This window comes from Aedes aegypti, chromosome 2, assembly GCF_002204515.2.
Source record: "Aedes aegypti strain LVP_AGWG chromosome 2, AaegL5.0 Primary Assembly, whole genome shotgun sequence".
Lineage (NCBI taxonomy): Eukaryota > Metazoa > Arthropoda > Insecta > Diptera > Culicidae > Aedes > Aedes aegypti.
In genome coordinates this window covers 430,778,578-430,798,211 of record NC_035108.1, presented here as the reverse complement: position 1 = coordinate 430,798,211, position 19,634 = coordinate 430,778,578, and the positions used below count along the sequence as shown (strand labels likewise).

The 19,634-nt window shown below is 37.5% G+C and overlaps 2 protein-coding genes across 2 annotated transcripts; one reads left to right on the top strand and one right to left on the bottom strand.

Annotated features, from left to right (window-relative positions):
* Positions 1-1,338: 1,338 nt before the first annotated feature.
* On the top strand, positions 1,339-10,886 carry LOC5573956 (bis(5'-nucleosyl)-tetraphosphatase [asymmetrical]). The gene is made up of 3 exons (XM_001654944.2): positions 1,339-1,554; positions 1,644-1,953; positions 10,129-10,886. The coding sequence occupies exons 2-3, from the start codon at positions 1,781-1,783 to the stop codon at positions 10,385-10,387; spliced, it is 432 nt and encodes a 143-aa protein (XP_001654994.2). The 5' UTR covers positions 1,339-1,554; positions 1,644-1,780; the 3' UTR covers positions 10,388-10,886.
* Positions 10,887-11,057: 171 nt separating this feature from the next.
* Positions 11,058-12,171, bottom strand: LOC5573955. The gene is made up of 2 exons (XM_001654943.2): positions 12,006-12,171; positions 11,058-11,948 (listed from the first exon to the last, which is right to left on the bottom strand). The coding sequence occupies exons 1-2, from the start codon at positions 12,066-12,068 to the stop codon at positions 11,103-11,105; spliced, it is 909 nt and encodes a 302-aa protein (XP_001654993.2). The 5' UTR covers positions 12,069-12,171; the 3' UTR covers positions 11,058-11,102.
* Between the last annotated feature and the right edge of the window lie 7,463 nt (positions 12,172-19,634).

Here is a 19,634-nt window from a genome sequence, read left to right as displayed (position 1 = left end):
CTCTTTTTTTAAGTACATTAAACAATTACATTTTTCATTAATGGACTTCATCTAAATACGTTCCCATAAAGATTTTTAGATAAGCTTTCTGCTGTAGGGGGACACGTGGCAGTATGGACACCCTAGGGATTTTCCTATTTTGACTTTAAAGACATGAATATTATACTGTTTTTTATGTGCAGTTTGCTTTTTAGAGTTCTCAAGCATTTGTTAAACATAGTTGCATTATTAGGAAAAAAATATTTTATTTTCAAAAAAAGGTTTAAAAAAGCTTATATTTGGTAGTCGCCATCAAGCTAGCGGGACAGTAATGGACACCTTAATGTTTATAGGGAAATTGTCCCGCGATCGTTCTCAAAACCTCGAAAAATGAAGTACATATTCAGGAAACCATAGTGACAGGTCACTGTACCACTGAAAAAATGATTAAAACTAACTTACGACATTTTTCGTAGAGATGCTTTCAATATTGCCTCCAAGTAGGTTTTAATCAAGAATTAACGATTTTCAACCGATCTATGGTTCCGCTTCATAATTATTACATTGAATGCTAAATATGTTTGGATAATTTTGTGTTTGAAGTTATATTTCTTTCTCTTTGAAGTGTCAGCTCTACTTTGTCACCCGGTGTCCATATTGCCCCAACAGTATAAAAAATTTTCATATAAGTTTTTCAATGTCTTAAAGTACTAGAAAAAAATCTACTATATTTCTGAATATAGCATAAATAATTGAGGATTCGATCAAGAGCTACATTATCGGTCAACTTGCAGTCATTTGCCTCTGGAACCTTATTTGGTGAGATGTGAATGTTATAATTTTCGAACCAAATAAAATCATGCTCAATTTTTCGATTTGAAATCAATGTTTTGAACATTTTTTTCTGAAATTTTAGTGGATAGCTTACTCTTCCGACAGGCAACTGAAATATTGTTTGCATTGAAAGCAGGAATGCCACATTCAAATCTGCCTTTTTTCCTTCAATTATCTGTATCTTTTTTCTATAATTTCACCGATTGAGCTGACATTGTGCGCAGTTGTTATGGGACCCAAATAAAACCTAAAAAGTAAACTGGAGCGAAAATTTGAATTTTGTCCCACACTATTCAGCAGTTTGGCAATTTGGCATCACTGCTCGGCTGAGTTGCGCACCGTCCTGCACCCCCACCCACTGACACCTCCGGGCGCTCCGGGCGTGGAAAGTGTTCATGAGCATCGAATAAACTTCAACTGTCATCTTTTGACTTTTATGCACAACCCCATCCCCCCCACCGCCCGAAAAAGGCTGTGGCAGCAGAATTCATCGGCTTGCGGTTGGGAGGGGTGGTGGGTGGTATTTTTGCCGTGAAGATGCGCACCGCTATCATTCATACATGCACAAAAGCAGAGACACAACATCGCGAATCGGTTTCGGATCCGGCAGCACATAAATAAATACCTTTCAAGTTCACCGCATTCGTGTGCTTTCTCTTTGTGGTGGCAAAGAAAACTTTACACCGAAACGACGACCATTGCAAATTAAAAAGAAAAAAATCCTCCACAGCAGACTAGCCGGTATGTAGAAATAATTCCACCCGTGGCCATGAAAATATCGATTATCGATGTCGGTCAAAATATAACATAGTCGTACTTTCGTTTCGTAGATCCGCTGAGCTTCCTGTCGTCCGTCCGGACAGCAGCAATTGAACCGAAGAACCGTCCCTCCCGGCCATCAAGTAGTAGCCTTCCGCATTTAATCGTCAACATTACGTCCTCAAGCCGGAAACTATCGGACCTGGTGATGGCGAAGCGTGCCGCCGGATTTCTCATATTTCGTCGATTGCGGGAGCGAATCGAGTATCTGATGCTGCAGGCATCATACGGACAACACCACTGGTCTCCCCCGAAAGGGCACGTCGATCCCGGCGAGGACGATTTTAAGACGGCCCTGCGCGAGACGGCCGAGGAGTCTGGGTAAGTGCGAGAGAATGCTGGAACCGGTTCCTGAACACCATACTTAATGGTAACAGGACTGTTTTTAGAGACTTGTTTCTAATTTGGTCTCTAAAAGACCCTTTTTTTCTACTCGTGGATCGAGAGATGGTTTCAGAGATTCTTGCGTGACTAATTTACAGGTTATTCAGGAATTTCTTTATGGTTCTAGCAAAGAAATGCTTGGATAATTCTAGTGATTAATCCAGAGGTTTCTTTTAGAATACTACAAATACTATCAGGAATTTCTGTAGGGATCTCTCTTGTAATACTTTTAGGGATTTCACCACCATATTTTCAAGAATTAGTCCAGAAAATCATTTTACACTTTCTCATAGATTTGTTTCCAGAATTTTCTACATGGAATTCTTCAGCGCTGCATCGTTACTACCTTTAGTAATTTCTACAGAAATTACTCTAGCTTCCCAATGAATTATCCCACTTTTTTCCCCGTTATTGTTTCGTAGATTTCTACGCTTTATGCAGCAACTTTTCTAAGAAAATCCACAATATTATGATTTACTACAGTTTTTTCATGAAATTTGTCGATTGATTTCTCCAGGAAATTCAACAAGAATTCCTCTAGGAGTTCCAACGCCGATTTTCCAAATATATATATATTCTTCCAGTCATCGTCAAGAGCTCAACCACATTTTCTTCCAGTGATTGCATGAAAAATTCCATTAGGGGTTTTCAAGAAAATCTGGTTAAATCTCTTACAGGATGTGCTAAATCTATTAGGTATCTCAGGAATTCCCCATAAAATTACTCCAGGTGCTTATTCTGCGCGGCGTGTGAGGTGAGACGAGTCGAATGAGGTGACAATTGTCGACTCACTCCCATTTAATAAACATTAGTCGTCTCACGTCACTCGCGGTGAAAGCGACTTCTCTCGACTCACACGCCGCGCAGAATAAGCACAATTTATCAACGAATTCCCCTAGCATTATACGTAGGAATTTCTTCTGAAGTCCTTCCATACATTCTTCGAGCAAGTTCTCTAGTAAAATCCGCTTCATTTGCACACTAAGCGCATTTTACGGATTCCGGTGAATGTTGCCGTAATTTCAACAGCTGGACAATTCGATAAACTAAAAAAACCGATTCCGCTGATTTTTTTTTTCTATCTTTATTAACGAGATTTTTAGCCCTGGGCTAGTTCATCTCGGGACCAACGGCTTTACTTCCCTTCCGAAGGAAGTCGTCACTGAATTTTTTTAAGTGACTCTCTCGGGGATGGGATTCGATCCCAGGTCCTCAGCGTGAGAGGCGTGTGTTCTGATTTTTTTATCAGAAAAATGCTGTAATAGATACGTTAACTTACATCACCGAACTGTTCTGCCTTTGAGATTTCACCGTTATCCGTTAAATAATCTAAATTTGTAAAGTTTTACACCAGCAAATAAGAAAACATTTATTCCAGTAATCTCCGATCTCTACACCATTTCTTCAGGGATGTCCAATGTTTTTCAAGAAATTCCTTTATTGCAGTAATAATTGAATATTTTTTCATTTTTTTTTTACAATTTATTAGATTTTATATCCTTGGCCACGATCACAGGGTTTGACGGTGCCAAAGTAGAAGGTGCACCTTAATAATATCCGTCTGTGAAACATATCACCTTCCCAATACTTGGGTAGTTACTTATAAACCAGTGCTGGTTGTTGATGTTTCAATTCGTTTACACGAGCTGTAGCATCCTCTGTACTAATCAGCAATGGTGGTTGTTTCGAAGCTAACGTGTGATCAATCGTGTTAAAATGCAATATACGAGTGGGTGTTTTGTGGATATCTGCGTTACACTCGTCGTTATAAAATTAGTGATTGTGAAGTTGCTAATAATGATATTTGAAGACATGAATGGTGATAAAAATTTGTAAAGACGGGTATGAACCAGCCTCGGGCTAAATTTCCCCATAATAAAGAGTAAATTAATGAATTAAAAAATAGTAAATGGCATTGAAAATGATTGTGATAGTTTTGCTAAACACATACATAATACAGTAGCTTATCGATTTTATCATTGCTCGTTTTAATATCGCTTTATTATATCACTCTCGATTTAAGCATGGTTTTCTGTTCGATTTTATCACGCCACAATAATTGTGTGAATATCATACATGTTACATTGAAAAATCACCCCTAAACAATAAACAAATATCTATTTGACCCATCTCTAACGGGCTCTGCATTTCATTCGCTCTATTTCTGCAACATAAAGCTCAAGTTTTGATGAAAATTATATGGCAGAAAAAAAACATTTTCATTATATCACGCTTCGGTATATCACGCCAAATTTTTTATATCCGTGATATAATCGAAAAAAAAGTCTGTAATACTAATATGAACCCTACTAGTTTAATGATGGTTATAATACATTCTGCAATCATGTCTCTGAACATAAAAACTATTGCCTAGTTCTTAACACATTCATGATAAAAGTATTCATAATGACAGCGAGTGCAGGTAGCACTGATTGAAGTGATTTTATGTTTCTACTTTAACTTTCTTTATCGTAGTGCTAAATGGTAGTTTGATTATCTTTTAATGATACTATCTGTTATCATGATGATAATGGTAATAAAAATGAATTACTATGAAAGTAGTGTGATATAATTTTGATAATATTTCTAGCTGTGAGTATACATATATGATGCGTATTACGGAAGTTAACGAGTGATAATCGGTGATATAAGTGATAGTGTCAAAACAAAGGTGTCAACGACAAAAGTATGATAATTGTGTGATAGTGACTGATAAAATGAAATGGGGAATAAGCGGAATAAGGACCTCTTAATAAAATTATTTCGTTCTTCACTTCAACCACTTTAGTAGCATTTAAGGTCTTATTAGTAGTCTGGAATACTAGACTGCAAAACTACGGTAAGGGCTGATTGCTGCTAGGGTACACAGTGACCATTTGAGCAACATTGCTTAGGAAAGTATGTTTGATGAACGCAATCGAGCCTTATAAAAGCAAATGCTCGGAAGGAGCTTAGGGCAGATTAAAAGTGTCAGTACTACTAACTAAACAAAAACAAAGAAAGAATTGATGCATATTTAACTTGAAAAATTACTCCACAAAAGTTTGTAAGAGCTGCAGGAGCAATGAAATGAAAAAAAATATGGATTTTTAAGATTCTAGCGTAAGGAATGTGAAAAGCAAGAGTCTCTGATGTTTTCTCTGGAGACTCTAGAATTTTGGTACTAGAAATCACTTCACAAGAGAAAAAGTAAAATAGTGACTTTAGAGACCATGCGAAAGGGTAAATAAAAGTGCAAAAATGCATCAATCCATATTGATGTTTTCAGAGCATTTGTTCTTTGATTTGCGAAGAATAAGGCCCCCGAAGACACCTACTCGATTTGTTGCAATTGCGCACCTTCATTAGCGTTTCCCCACTTGTAAAAACTTCTTCGGCAGTCCAGTGGTGAAAGAAATGCGCAAGAGAAAAACCATCTTCGACAAAGTTGTTTAGGAGATCAAGGGCTGACATGCGGTGGTCATTTCGATACGGAATTCCGCTACCAAACGGCGCTAGTATGCCTGAAACTTTTGTTTTGCAGATATCTCAGGACCCTGTCCACATTGAAAAATGGCGTTGTTCAGTGAGTCAAGAAAACTATTATTCTAGCCACGAAATTCGAAACTTTGCCACTACTGAACAGCTTTGCCGAATATGCCAACTTTCTAAGTGGACAAGCTTTTGAGATATAAGTTTCAAGTCCAGTGCCACCTATCGGTCAAATTCTAAATTGAATGAGGTGCCATCAGATAGCGCTCCACCTCCAGAATATCTTAACTGAGAACCCCCACGTTTCGAAATCATCTGGATTTTGAAATATGTATACCGATTTCAAATTGTGGTCTACTTGCGTTCATTATTTTGCGATTTCAATGTACAATTGTTGATTTCACCGCATTATCAGAGTTTATATACACAGAGTTGCGCAAAGAGACTTCTTTGAATGCTTGTTCTTCTTCGTCTTCGAAAACAGCCCCTATTTGTTTTGCTGGGCTGCTCGATAGGTAGACGGTTTGACAGTTCGATAGGTAGATTTGGTTTCACTCTTCGCGCAACTCTTCATTCATAGACTCTGCGCATTATAAAGGGCAATACTGTAAACAAAAACTGTCGAGTATAGAGCGCTGCATATGACGAGCCTAACCTCACTTATTTGACAGCTGCTGGTCCTGTAGTTTACGTTTCGGACTTAGTCGTTTTTTCCATCATTTTTTCATCTTCGCATTTCTATCACCAGCATGCTGATGGTGACCATTTTCCATGGTAGGAAAATAGAATAATACGATTCGTGGGTATCTGCAGTGGATTTGACCTCTCCTCGCAGCAAACTTTCACGAAATTAAGAATGATTCGAAAAAAGTACTAAGTCCAAACTGTAAACAACAGGACCAGTACCTGTCAAAATAGATGCTTGACGTCACAGTGCAGTGGAGTATTGTATTGTTCTTAGGAAGATTCTTGAGGAATACATTTTGGTTTAAGTACAAAGTACAACAGCCATGTAAAATAAAGACTTTGTAGAATCAAATTGAATCAAATTGTGGTCATATCTCTGAAAACAAACCTGCTATAAGGGCAACTTCACCGGTGATCCAGTTTTTGGTCCAAATTTGTGCCAAAAATGGACCTGTCAAAATTTAACAGACCAGTAAAAATAGACCAAACCGCATGCGTTTGCACCGGTCGTTGTATTTTTTTTTTGCCGATCTATTCAGCTCACTTCTAGCAGCTGTGCCAATCCATGCTCCAACCAGAGAATTTGAATTCTTAAGAATCCCGAACTACGGTCATAGGACTTTTTTTAATCCGCTTGGAAATCCGTTTGCAAATTCTCAGAGAAATTCCTGGAGGAAATATCCGGATAAATTTCTTAATGTATTTCTGGATGAAACCCCCGGGAGATTTCCTGGACGAAATTTCCGGAGGAATCCTTGGAAATTCCCCGAAGAACTCTTGTACAAAATCTCCGGAGGAGTTTTTGGGAGAAATCCCCGAAGAAATCCTAAGAAAAACTCTCCGGAGAAATTGCTGGAGGAAATTTCCAGATAAATTCTCTAAAAATATTCCCGAGCAAAACCACGAAAGGGGCTGTCCATTAATTATGTAAGGGTTCATGGGAGGAGGGGGGGTTTGAGATTTCTTACGCGCCATACAATTTATTATTGATTTTCATACAAAAAATCTTACCATGGGGGGAGGGGGGGTTGAAAACCCCCGAAAATTGTCTTACGTAATTAATGAATCACTCCAAAGTAAATGCTGGAGGAAATTCAGAAATTCTTGAAGCAAATCCCCGGGAGGATTGCTGAAGAAAATCACTGGAGGAATTTCTGGACGAAATCCACGAAGAAATTTGTGGAGAAATCCTCGGAGCAATTCCTGCAGCAAATCTCAGGATGAGTTCCTGAAAAAAATCCCCGGATGAATTCCTGGAGGAAATCCAAGGAGAAATTCCTAGTGGAAATCCTGTTAGACACATCGATATAATTCGTTTAAGAGCTTCTTAAAATTGCTGTAGGAGAATTTCGCTGAGGAATCGTTAGATTTATTCCCGTAGAATTCTGTAGAATTCGCGGTGGAATCCTTGGACGAATTCCTGCAGGAATTCCTAAAGGATTTCCCGGAGAAATAACCTGATGATCGCTTTATTTTTTTATTCATTTTTAAATGTTGCACCTTTACTTTTTAGACTATCAAGCTCAGGAAGAAAAATCCGAACTGGTAACCAAACGTTTGTCAAATCAGATATAGAACAGCTCAAATCTTGGTCCAAATCTGACCATAAAAAGACCAGGCAATTAGACGGTTCCAATAAAAATTGGGTAGTAAAATTGGAACATCATTTGCAACACCGGTGCAAGCTCCAATTTTTAACTTGGTTCCAACATTTGGAACAAACCCATGAAGTTTCCCTATGTTACTTTATTGATACGTCTAAAGAACAGAGCTGGCAACACACCTCTAAGCAGTCTCTATTTTTGATAGAAAGTGTTTAACCAAAATGATACTTAAGTTTTTTTTCCTTATTCTAGAGGCTCCAGAGAAACCTTCAGAAGCTATTCCACTTATTCTTCAGGAATGTCTTCTTGAATTCCTCGAGGAAAAGCTTCAGGAATTCTGGTGATTTTTTCAGAGATGTCTTCTGGAATACATACTGTTAGGAACTACTCAAGGGATCTCTCCAGAAATTCATCTTTCAATTCTCCCAGAAATTCTTCTATCTGTTTTTCAAGGGATGCTCAGAAAAATTTCTCCAGAATTTGACTCAGGAAATCCTTGAGCAGTTCATTGCTATTACCACCAGAATTTTTTTCAACGATTTCACTTAAAAATTTCCCATCAATCAGTCTACTATTTTTTTATTAATTTGTTGACCGATTTGTCCAGTTGTTACTGTATAAGATCATCCAACGACTCCTACGGGAGTATTTCGAGAAAATCCACAAAGGTTTAATCCCGAATTAAAAAAGCGAGGAAATTTAATAAGAACTCTTCTAGGAATCCCTTAATACATTTGACCTGAAATTCTAAATTAGATTCATCCAATAATTTCTTTAGGAAATTCTACTGCATTTCAATCAAGTCGCTGTAGTTCAAACAGGTTCAAACATTTCTTATCCAATTTCTCAAATAAAATCTTCATGAATTTTTCAAAAGGTTTTACACCAGATAAAACTACAGTAATTTCTCCCTCCATTTACACAAAAATTTCTTCAGTGATTTCGTCCGATAATAAATTATTGAGCTGTTTAGAGAGCCATATAATTCCACTAGAGTTTGTATCCTTTGACAGATACGCGTATTTCGACCTTAACTGTAAGGCCGTCTTCAGTGTCGTGTACTAGACTCAAACGGAACTTGAGTCCGCCCGTTGTTTTCCTTCAGAAAATCATGCACAGTATAATCGAGAGATTCGATTTTGGTTTCAATTATGTCAACAATCTATAAAATCCTAGGAAAAACTTTTTTAAGAGACTCTTTCAGAGAGCCCCAAGGGTTTCTTCAATGGTTACTTTAGGAATTTCTTTAGAAATACCTTTAGGATTATTTTTTTCAATTTCTTCAACAGTTTTTGAAAAAAATCCCAGGATATATTACTGCAAGCAAAAAAAATGTTCGGTAAAAACTACCATTTTAGGGGATTAACTCAAGCGCTCGCACCGGTAAATTTCAGCAGACCAGAAATGCGCTTGAATCTACCATGTCTTTAGTAGAAATCAGATTGATGAAAATGATTTCTGTGACATGTACCAGTAAGGTGGTGTGATGCACAACAACATGGTAATTTGTTCTGAAATTCCATGGTAGTTTTAAGGATGGGCGTAGTCAGCTAAAACAGTAATTTTTACCACAGATTTTTTTCCGTGTGGAAAAAAAGTCTTCTTTAGGAAATTTCTCAAAAAATCTGGAGGAATTTCTCAAAGTATCTTAGAAGGAATATTTAGCGTAATACCTAGAGTCATACTTAAAAAATCATGGATGAAAAATAAAAGAAATTCTGAACAACAATTACGTAGGCATTTTTAGAGTGATTACTGGTTGATTCTTAGAGATGTTCCAAACTGAAGTCTTGGATCTTTCTTTGCCAATTGACTATTATAATTGCCTCTGTACACGAATAAATAAAAGAAATCCTCAAAGAAATTCTTGAAATAACTTCTGCTGAAGCATTTGATAGTTTGAAGCGATATTTTTAAATTAATTGAAAAACTTCTGCAAAAACTAGCTTGAGGAATACAGGAATTACAGAAATTACAGGAGGAATTCTACTGAGCATTGCTTGAGAAATCACTGGAGGAGTTTTTATAAATCCCATGAATTCTTCCAAGAATTTCTTTCAATATAACTTCTACAATTAAGCATGGATTTTTTTGTAAGGAAAACTTCAAAATTTTTTTCTAGATTCCAATTTTTTCAAGAATCTCGAAGAAAAATTCCTCTACAATAACCTACAAAAGGATATTCTCCATAAATATCTAAATTTTAAGATACTCTCAATGTTTGTTGAGAATTTCCATTCAAAATTCTAATTGATATTTTGGCAGAAACGGAAGTTAAAAAAATGGATTATCTTAGGAACACGTAAAAGAAATGTCATTCTAATGTCACCCCATTCTCCACTCATTGCAGCTACCTGGAGAGTGATCTCCGAATTTTCAAGAACCAAACTCGCACCCTCGAATACAAAGTCAAAGGCCACGACAAGGCGGTCGTCTACTGGCTGGCCGAACTGATCGACCCGGCCAAGGAAGCCAAACTGTCCGACGAACACCAGGATCTCAAGTGGCTCGAGCGGGACCCGGCGATAGAAATCGCCGGCTACGAGGGCTTTGCCGTCATGGTACGATACTTTGATGACAAAATCAAACAAAGCTACGACCAGCTGTGAGTGAGTTGAGTACTAATTTCATATATCCTCTTAATTATAATATGATGATAGCCTAACAAAGACGAAGAACAACGCTAATATTTAAAAATGAGAACGAGTTTTCCTTTCCACTTTTGTCCTAATACACACGCCTACAAATATATATCTATACATATTTAAAATACAGTTAAATGTATATTTAGACGGAAGCAAAAAACAGCACTTCATGCGTTGTTGGCGAGAGAGAACGTGCATCAGTTTACAGTTTTTATCCAATTAGCTTTTTAAAGCCAAGTGGCTGCGTTTTAAGGATATCGGATGGAATGGGGCAGAGGGGACGGGAGGACTATTGGAATGAGATCAGGGAAGATACGCTACAGGATTTGACCTAAAAACCACAAAATGGGATTGCGACAAGTTTTGCTTGCGAAAATACTGATTAATATTAATACCTAATACATATGTGACAAAAACAAAAATCTAAGGCTCAGTGAACGAAATAAACGAAAGAATTTCAATGCTCGTCTGATTTTCCATTCACGTCTAGTTTGAAGAACGGACTCAAGGTAGTTAGGCGTACCGATTTTCGGCCTAAACCGCCAGAGAAACAGTCGTCGAATCTTCTGAAACCAAGACTAATGAAAGGAGTAACGGGCGTGTTCTTTCAATCCTCAATCGTTATTGAAAATGATTAACCTCTCGTCTAACTCTATATTCTTGAACAATAACCCTTTCTTCACCGCGCCGAATTCCTCCTCGTCCTCTTGCGGTACTTCTGCTTCCTCTCCTGTCGGCCTTCGTCAGCTCCATCGTCCAGCTCAAAATCATCATCCTCGTCGTCATCCAGCTCATCCCGCCCTTCGCCCAAACGATTCCGCTCTTTCCGGTACAACTCCACAAAGGCCTCATATTCCTCCAGCGTCACATAGGCAACTTTCACCGCGAACCGCTTATCCGAGGTGTCCGTTATCTGGTTAAGCTTCGGATTGTTGCTAGGATCGCCCGGTTCTGCTTTCAGACTTCGTGGCTTGAACAGTCCCAATCGCTCCAAGAACACGTGCCTACAACGGATCAGATCCATATCTGCAGCAAAGGCACACGACTTGACCACTTCCAGCACTTCGATCCGCATCGTCTGCAGCAGGTAGTCTATCTTGGGTCGGATGTCCCTTTCCTTGTCCAGCACCAGGTTCGGGCAGTTCATGAACAACCGCCAAACGTTCTTTCTCGTTTCGAAATACGAATGCAAAAATGCCACCCGTTGCGCCAGCTGATTATGGTCACTGAAGTCCAGAAGCTGGGGATGGGCTGAGAGCAGGACTTGCATCGGTCGGTCACCAAATTGACACGATCGCCAGCAGTTCATGCTGGAGATCAACCGGTTCGGTTGCCGGGTCAGAACTTCCGGATGCCCTGTGACGATGGAGAGAAAGTTGGCCGTCTCGATGCCTTCCTGGGCCATCAGATTGTGCGTTCGGTTCCACAGCTCCGGGGCATATTTGGTCAGGTGTGGCGCACTTTGGAACAGTTTGGTCAGGGTGTCCTTTTCCAGACCGTCGATGCATTCCGATAGGGAGTCGACCTAAGGCGAGTAGATGTTATTGAATGTGATAACGTAGATAATTCAGGTGGAACTTACCAACTTTGAGGTCGAGGCGGTGCAGTAACTCCGGGTGGCAAGTTTTTGGAACAAACGGAGCATTTTTGGACTTTGTAAATTGGGTTACTGATAAAATTATACAACGAGGGTGAGATGCACCCGATGCACCGGGTCCTGGTGAATGGGGAATGAACACAAACAAAAACATGCATTTATGTTCATCAGTTCATTACCAGGGATGCCAGTTGCTTTTGAAATGTTTTCGATTTACAGGTATGCTCCGTTTTTGTCAATACGATCCGCAATTTTCAGTTGACAAAACCGTGACAAAATCGATATAAATATTTAACAAATTTGAAAAGAACTTAGAAGGATTTTTATTCGCTTTACATCCCAACTGGGACTGATCCTGCTTCCCAGCTCGGTTTGTTCTGAACACTTCCACAGTTATTACTGAGAACTTGTTTTGTAAATGTGTGACAAGCATAAAGATATATCCAAAAACATTCTCTGCTGGCTGAGATTTTGAACCACCATTTTACGAGAAATATAATATAAACTATTAGATTTATTCGTGAATTAAAAAAAACTATTTTCAATATCATAAAGTTCTACACTCAGGCAAAATAATTCTCGAAAATCATAAAATTCCCCTTATGAAGCCTTGAAAATTCATTAAAAACCAATTTCATAAGTCTGTTATGGATTCCATAAAGCTGCAATGTTAATCATAATGTATAACTGACTTAAACTTCATTACCGTGTATAATTTTCATTGAGCGCCTTACGATTCCCATAGCTGTCACTAGTGTGAAAACATACACTGAACGAAAATTCCCGCCATGAATTGAATGATTTTTGCTTCATCCGAGCCCCATACCTATTTTCAGACACTATCAAGATGATTTTCATCTTCGTGGAAATCATCTGTTTACAAATCATACCGAATGGAAATCATCCAATCTTGGAAGGATTTTTATCCTCGAAATAGATGCGTCTGATTGAATGATTATCATACACACATGTAAACAACCCCAATTTCGTGATATTTCTTAATTCAAAAGAATTCAAATAAAAAACTAATAACTACGGAACGTTGTTGGTTTATGTACATTAATGTTTATTTACACAAATGTAACAATCTCCAGCCTTCAGGAACAGATGGCTATCTGTAGTGAACATGATTTGTGATGTGGCTCCTTGCTAATAAATTTGTTTCACAGCTTTGCTCCATCGAACCAAAACACTTGGATGTCAGCTATTGTAGTTGGTAGGTACCTTAAGGAAGTGCAAATTAAATGCTACAAATGAGGATTATATTAGATTCAAAGTGTAATTACCTGTAAAATCCAAGCAGAAATGTTTGGCATTCTACGTTGCCGCCGCCATATTTACGTTTGGATTTGTCAGAATGATTAGATATTTATGATCATTTTCTTTTCGTCTGATATTTCAGACAATATTTGAATGATTTTCGGTATGGGACATAGTAGATATTAGAATCTGTCATAAGCTGCATGTTATTCATTTATGTTATCATAATTCGATTATCTGCCTTATGTCATTAGAATATGATCTGAGATTCAGAACTGAATTGGATGATTTTTGTTCAATATACTGTGGATGCATCATATTCTTTCATGTCATTCAAAATGAGGAATATGAAGTTTTGTAAGCGATTGAATTACAAATCATTCAATGTAGGACCGGAGTTTTCGTTCAGTGTAATAAGGTGATTATTATGAAAACTCGAAAATGGCCAACATCGTTCTCGACGAGCTCGTGCTAATTGCCGACTTGCTGACGGAAGCACCGCCGATTTGCTTGGATGTTTTTAAAGGTAATATTCTTCTTAATGTATAAACAAATATTCTAATTCTAATAAATTCAATTTTCAGCTGTCGAACTTAAAACAGTGAATCTGCTGACTTTGGAGAAGAACGACTTCATCGCCGCCATTAGTGCCGGCCCAAAGACATCGTTTAAAGCCACTCAATTGTGGTTCTGGATCGAGAACTGGCGTAAAAGGAACGTAAGTATTCTATAACTACTTGGCTTAACGGCTAAAAATATTTATGAACAAAAAAATGCTGTATTCGACAGGGTCTGACAAATGTGTCAATAGCGGCCGAAACAACAACGGAGCCACGATCCGCAGAAAATCGCGTTATTGACCAACAGCTAGAGGCACAGGAAATAGCCAAGGACAATCATAGTTGCGCAGGGGGCGAGAATCGCCTGAAAAAGGTAAGATCAGCAATTAGTTCCATCACGCAAATAAACATTCAAACAATTATTTAACAGAGGAGGCCACTTGGTGTTCACATTGATGCCAATGAAGGAGTTAGTGAACAATCTACTATTTCACTTGGCGAAGGCGATAATTCAACGTCTTTTAAAGTAAGTGTAACCATATTAATCAGAAAACTTTAACAAACTAATGTGTTCCCACAAAAACAGAAAGCCGCACCAGGCCAGGCGAAGGTAAAAATTGAGGTCAACAAAAGTGGATTTACCAATGCTGCTCAAGTGGGAGGCAACGAGCCTAAACAAATTTATTATTCACCGAGACGGCTACGATCACTACTGGAAGAGAGCGATTTGGTTTTGGAGAACGAAGAGCTACTGACTCCTGACTCCGAGAGAGGGCTAGTGCCGATCGTACCGATCGTACCAGCGGAAGGCTTTGACGTTGAAGAGGAGGACAGTACAACGGATGACATAGGCAGCTATTCTTCTGAACAAAGCCAAAGCAACCTACATGAGGTATGAAGATTACTCCTTCACTTGTACTATCGTAGTAATAAACTATTATTTATAATTTCAGCAAAGCAGATCCATCTCTGAAGCGGAAAAAGTTTCGTTCATACAATCATTCCTTTCTGAAGTTGAAAACGAATATACGGTATGTATCAATTAAAAATCAGAGGAAGATAAAACATCAGGGCTGGTAGCGAATCACATTTAGTGACTGAGTCACTATTTTCAACTTGGTCACTAATGTCACTATTTGCAACAAAAAGTCATGTAGTGACTTCGTGAAGTAACTTTTTCAGATAAATGGTCACTAAAGTCACCTTTTTCGTAATCTGATGATTAGGAAATTATGGGCTTCGTTACCCGGGTAGAGGTGAATAACAAAATAATGATAAAATATGAACAAATTTTGCAATCATATGTAGTTTAACCATTATTATGTTATTAATATATGACATTGAATATCTCATCAATAGCAAAACATACAATCATAGCAAAATTAGTCATTGGTATGTTATACTTGAAAGTCATGAAATAACTAATCAATAACAAAATACACTATCATGGTAAAATTTGTTATTTGTGCAAAAATACAAACAAAATATTAAATATCTTAAGAATAACAAACTTCGCTGTCACAACAAAATATGTCATTATTTTGATATTTGAAAACCATATTTAAATAACTCATTAAAACAAATTCATATCAAATTTTGCCATAATACAGTGATACCTTCATGAGTTGATGTTCCATGACTCGATATCGACACATGGAACCATACTAAAAACATAATTTCATGGTTACTATGATGGTCCCTAGAAGCAGCTTTCTTTGCTGTTCCATGAGTCGATGGTCCCTTCAATATCGACTCATGGAGGTTTCACTGTAGCACATTTTACTATTCGTATGAACTTCATTGAAGATTTAAAAAGCAAAACCTTTTGCAGGAAAGCAAAAAGTTTATTTTCAATCATGCTAAATTTAGATAATAAAGCCAATTCCACAAAACCAAGACAAAAAGCTTTCAGATGATATAAAAATGATGCCGTTGGCTTTATTTTTCAATTTTATACGAATATTTGTTCTTATCATGGCAAATATTTAGCTTGAAATGCAAAGATTTTGTCTGAGTTGAAACCGATGTTTGTCTGTTGATTTATGCTTAGCCAAATATTTGAACATTTGGCAAAGCGTGTACTGATAGCTTTATTGTTGTTTTTTCTTGCAGTAGTTACGAGCGATGATTGCCAGTACTTTTTTATATAAAACTTGCAAATTAAATTTCAAAAGAAATTTTTAATAACATTACAAAAAAATGATCTGTATTACCCATGTTCCAATCTTAACACTTCAGTCGTCGCGCTGTTGTATTTTGTACAACACTGGTGAAAAACCCTCGCTTTCCGTTCACAACTGCAGCGTGGTGGTTCTGACGGTGACAAACCGCGCGGCGACTGGAAGGTTAATGAAACTTTCACAACTTGCTTTTCACTACGATATCTTTCTAAATATAAAGATGATCAAAACACGTTACATTTTTGTGTTTCACGGTGCGAAAGTCTGTAGTGGGACTGATATGCGGTTAATTTTCATAATGCGACAAATTGACTTGCTGTTTTTTTTCCTTATTTTTCCGAACAAATCATATTATTTCATTAGTGCAGCTGAAAGAGCATTGGAAGAGATGTTGAAAACTGAACTCAACTAAATTTTGTCGAAAATGCAGATGGGACTGACTTACGATTCACGGCAGAGTTGTTCTTACAAATAAACAGGGTATTGAAAAATTACCTTTTTATATTGGCTCGGACATCGTCCCGTAGATGGACAATATCCAGCCCGAAGCCGGTCGACATAAAATAGAATGTTATAATATCCTTTTTAATTGTAAGAACAGTAAGTGTTGTGTTCTGTCTCGCGTCGAGTTTTGTGTGATCATAATACAAACAACTTTGTAGATGACAGTGTCCATCTAACACATCCATCCGCGTAAATCTGCTTTCGGACTTATCCAACTTAGGTATCTACCGGTGTACTAAATTGTGTGTAACAAGCAAATGTTAAATTAGTGAGTGCATCCACAAGAGATTTTACTATTAGATTAATTTGCTTTGTTTTCTAGCAATCGACATCGGATCCCGCAACAGTGAAGCGAGAAGCTGCAGGTATAAATACCTCCCAGGTGAATGGAACCAATCACCAGTCTTCGCCACCTCGCACTATAAAGAGATTTAAAATTCAAGATCAAGACGTTTTGGAACCTATCTTAGTGCCGGAACCAGCTAATAATGCCGAAATAAGTGAAATAATTTACGCTTTGAAGTACGCAACAAACGAATTATACACTAAATAGCGATATTTTTACTTAGCTTAGCTTAGACTGACTACACATATCAATGGTTGCTATTCCGTGATTGACCGAAGTCAGTGAAAATGCACAAAGAATCAACTAGAAGTTCGGCTGGGATTGGCCATAATCTTCTTCAGTGTGCATAATTCAGTGCCTCTATTTATACAGGGTCAATAACGGCGCCGGCCACGTCCTTGCAGTCAGGTGGGATTGGGGGAAGGAATGTTAGTGTGTAACCTTTGCTTTTTGGAGACCGTGTTTGCCTCTGCATCTCCACAAAGGTTACTGGGAGGGATGTTTGTTAATGGGGAGGATCGTTGGGTCATAGGATTCACTTTGATAAGCGATTAGACCATGATAAACAATGATTGTGATATATACATGCTTATAGGTAAATATAATATTTTCATTTGATATGAACAATTTCTATGTAGAGGAAAATTATGCCGACACTTGAGGTGACGAACCATTCAAAGTTTGTTGAAAAAATACCTAAATGTAATATTCCTACAGCTGTCAGGACGAAAGCATGTGTTATTATATTTTACTCATTTGAAAAGAAACAAAAAACTCGATTGGTTGGGACATCATAGAACACTCTTATTCTTATGCCGACACTTACAGTTGCGAACCATCCAAAGTTTGTTGAATAAAGTGAACCTTTCGCAAGTCTACACTTGTAGTGTCGAACCATTCAAAGTTTTTTTAATTACAAAAACAAAGGTATATAAGAGGTGTTCTGAAAAAGAAATGTTAAACATAAATAAATCATGAATCAAGGTTTGTGTCGACACTCACAGTGACGAACCATCCATAGTTTGTTGAAAAATCATATTTACATCCCACCATTGTAACGATTGAATGTGCAGTCATACATATTTTATAGATTAGAAATAGTAGCATGAAACGAGCTCACCAATTGATCCGTTATCCTTGACTGAGCCGCCACAATCCACTTTCGGCTTCACTCGTTTGCTCGGCTATAAAAAAGCACTCAGGAAAAAAAAATAAGCGCGCGACCCAAAAAGAATAAAAAAAAAAAAAAAAAAAAAACTGTTCGGGCTTCCTTGACGCACTGCCCAGGAGCAAGCGTCAAGGTCGAAGGATCAAACAGAACTAACCGATCGCGGCACTTTTTCAGTTACTCCAACCGAACTCACCGATCACGCCACTTTTTCACTTACTAGACCAACGCGCGACATGTTTGATCCTGCCCTCGTCGCTCGCCCCGGCAAAGGCAAGTGTCAAGGTCGAAAGATCAAACAGAACTAACCGATCGCGGCACTTTTTCACTTTCTTCAACCGAACTCACCGATCACACCACTTTTTCACTTACTAGACCAACGCGCGACATGTTTGATCCTGCCCTCGTCGCTCGCCCCGGCAAAAGCAAGTGTCAAGGTCGAAAGATCAAACAGAACTCCACTAAATAGCGATATTTTTACTCATGATTAACAATAAATCACATATAAAATACTTTTAACTTCGTTAGAGCAAATGAATCACAATTTTGAATCACAATTGGTGATCAAATTTATGTTTAATCATTAACGCTCTGAGTCGTACATATTTGGGCAATCATATACTGCGTCGATGATTAAAAGGCAATTTTTGCGGCAAGTATTGCTAGTTGTTGATTCTAACTAAATTTTCCCAAGACTAAAAATCAAGAAACGATGTTCATTTAAAATATTGTTAAAAAATATTAAATAAATAAAAAAAAGCTAGAGGCATTTTGTGATAGAGCCTGAAAAATTACAAAATTTGGTTAAAAGACGACTGAGAAACATTCTTTTGAAACTGAACATTTTGATTGAATTTGACTTAAGGTATGTACTGCCCATAACTGCATAACAGTCACATTCGACATTTTTGACAAATTGGAGTTAATACCATGGAGAGTCATCAAATGATAAATACTTTCGATCAACTTACTAAAATCTGTGAGATTGTTCTAAAAAATTCGAAAAAATACCAAGTTGTTTTGTCACATTGGTAATTATAACCGCATAACAGTAACATTGAGATTATAAATGAGCCTCGCAATGTAACAGCAATGAAATTTCTACCAGAATTATTTTCTGACTATTCACCTAGTATGCGATATGAGTTGTACAACATATCAGCCTCAAATAAGCACTTTTGAGTTCCTGGTAATTTTTAGAAATTTTATTTTCCTCCCATACTGCCATGAAATGTACACTTGGTATTCCATTTACTCAATGCCTACTTTTGTCAAATGTTACAAATATGCAGTTATGGGCAGTGTTAGTGTTAATCATAATTATTGATCATAATCACTAATTAGACTGAGTTGAATAATTAATAACCATGAATCACCTTACATTAAGGTTTAATCATTAATCGAACTTTTGTTTAATCATCAATTATGGCTTTAAAAATTTTAATCATCTATAATAATCATTAATCATGGTAAAATTGAATTTAATCATTAATCACTTAATCGATCATTGGTGCCCGGTAATCATTAACGCTGGATTTTGAAGAAATTTGTTCTAAATGTTACGTCTGTTTGTCTGTGGTAATACCATTCTTACTA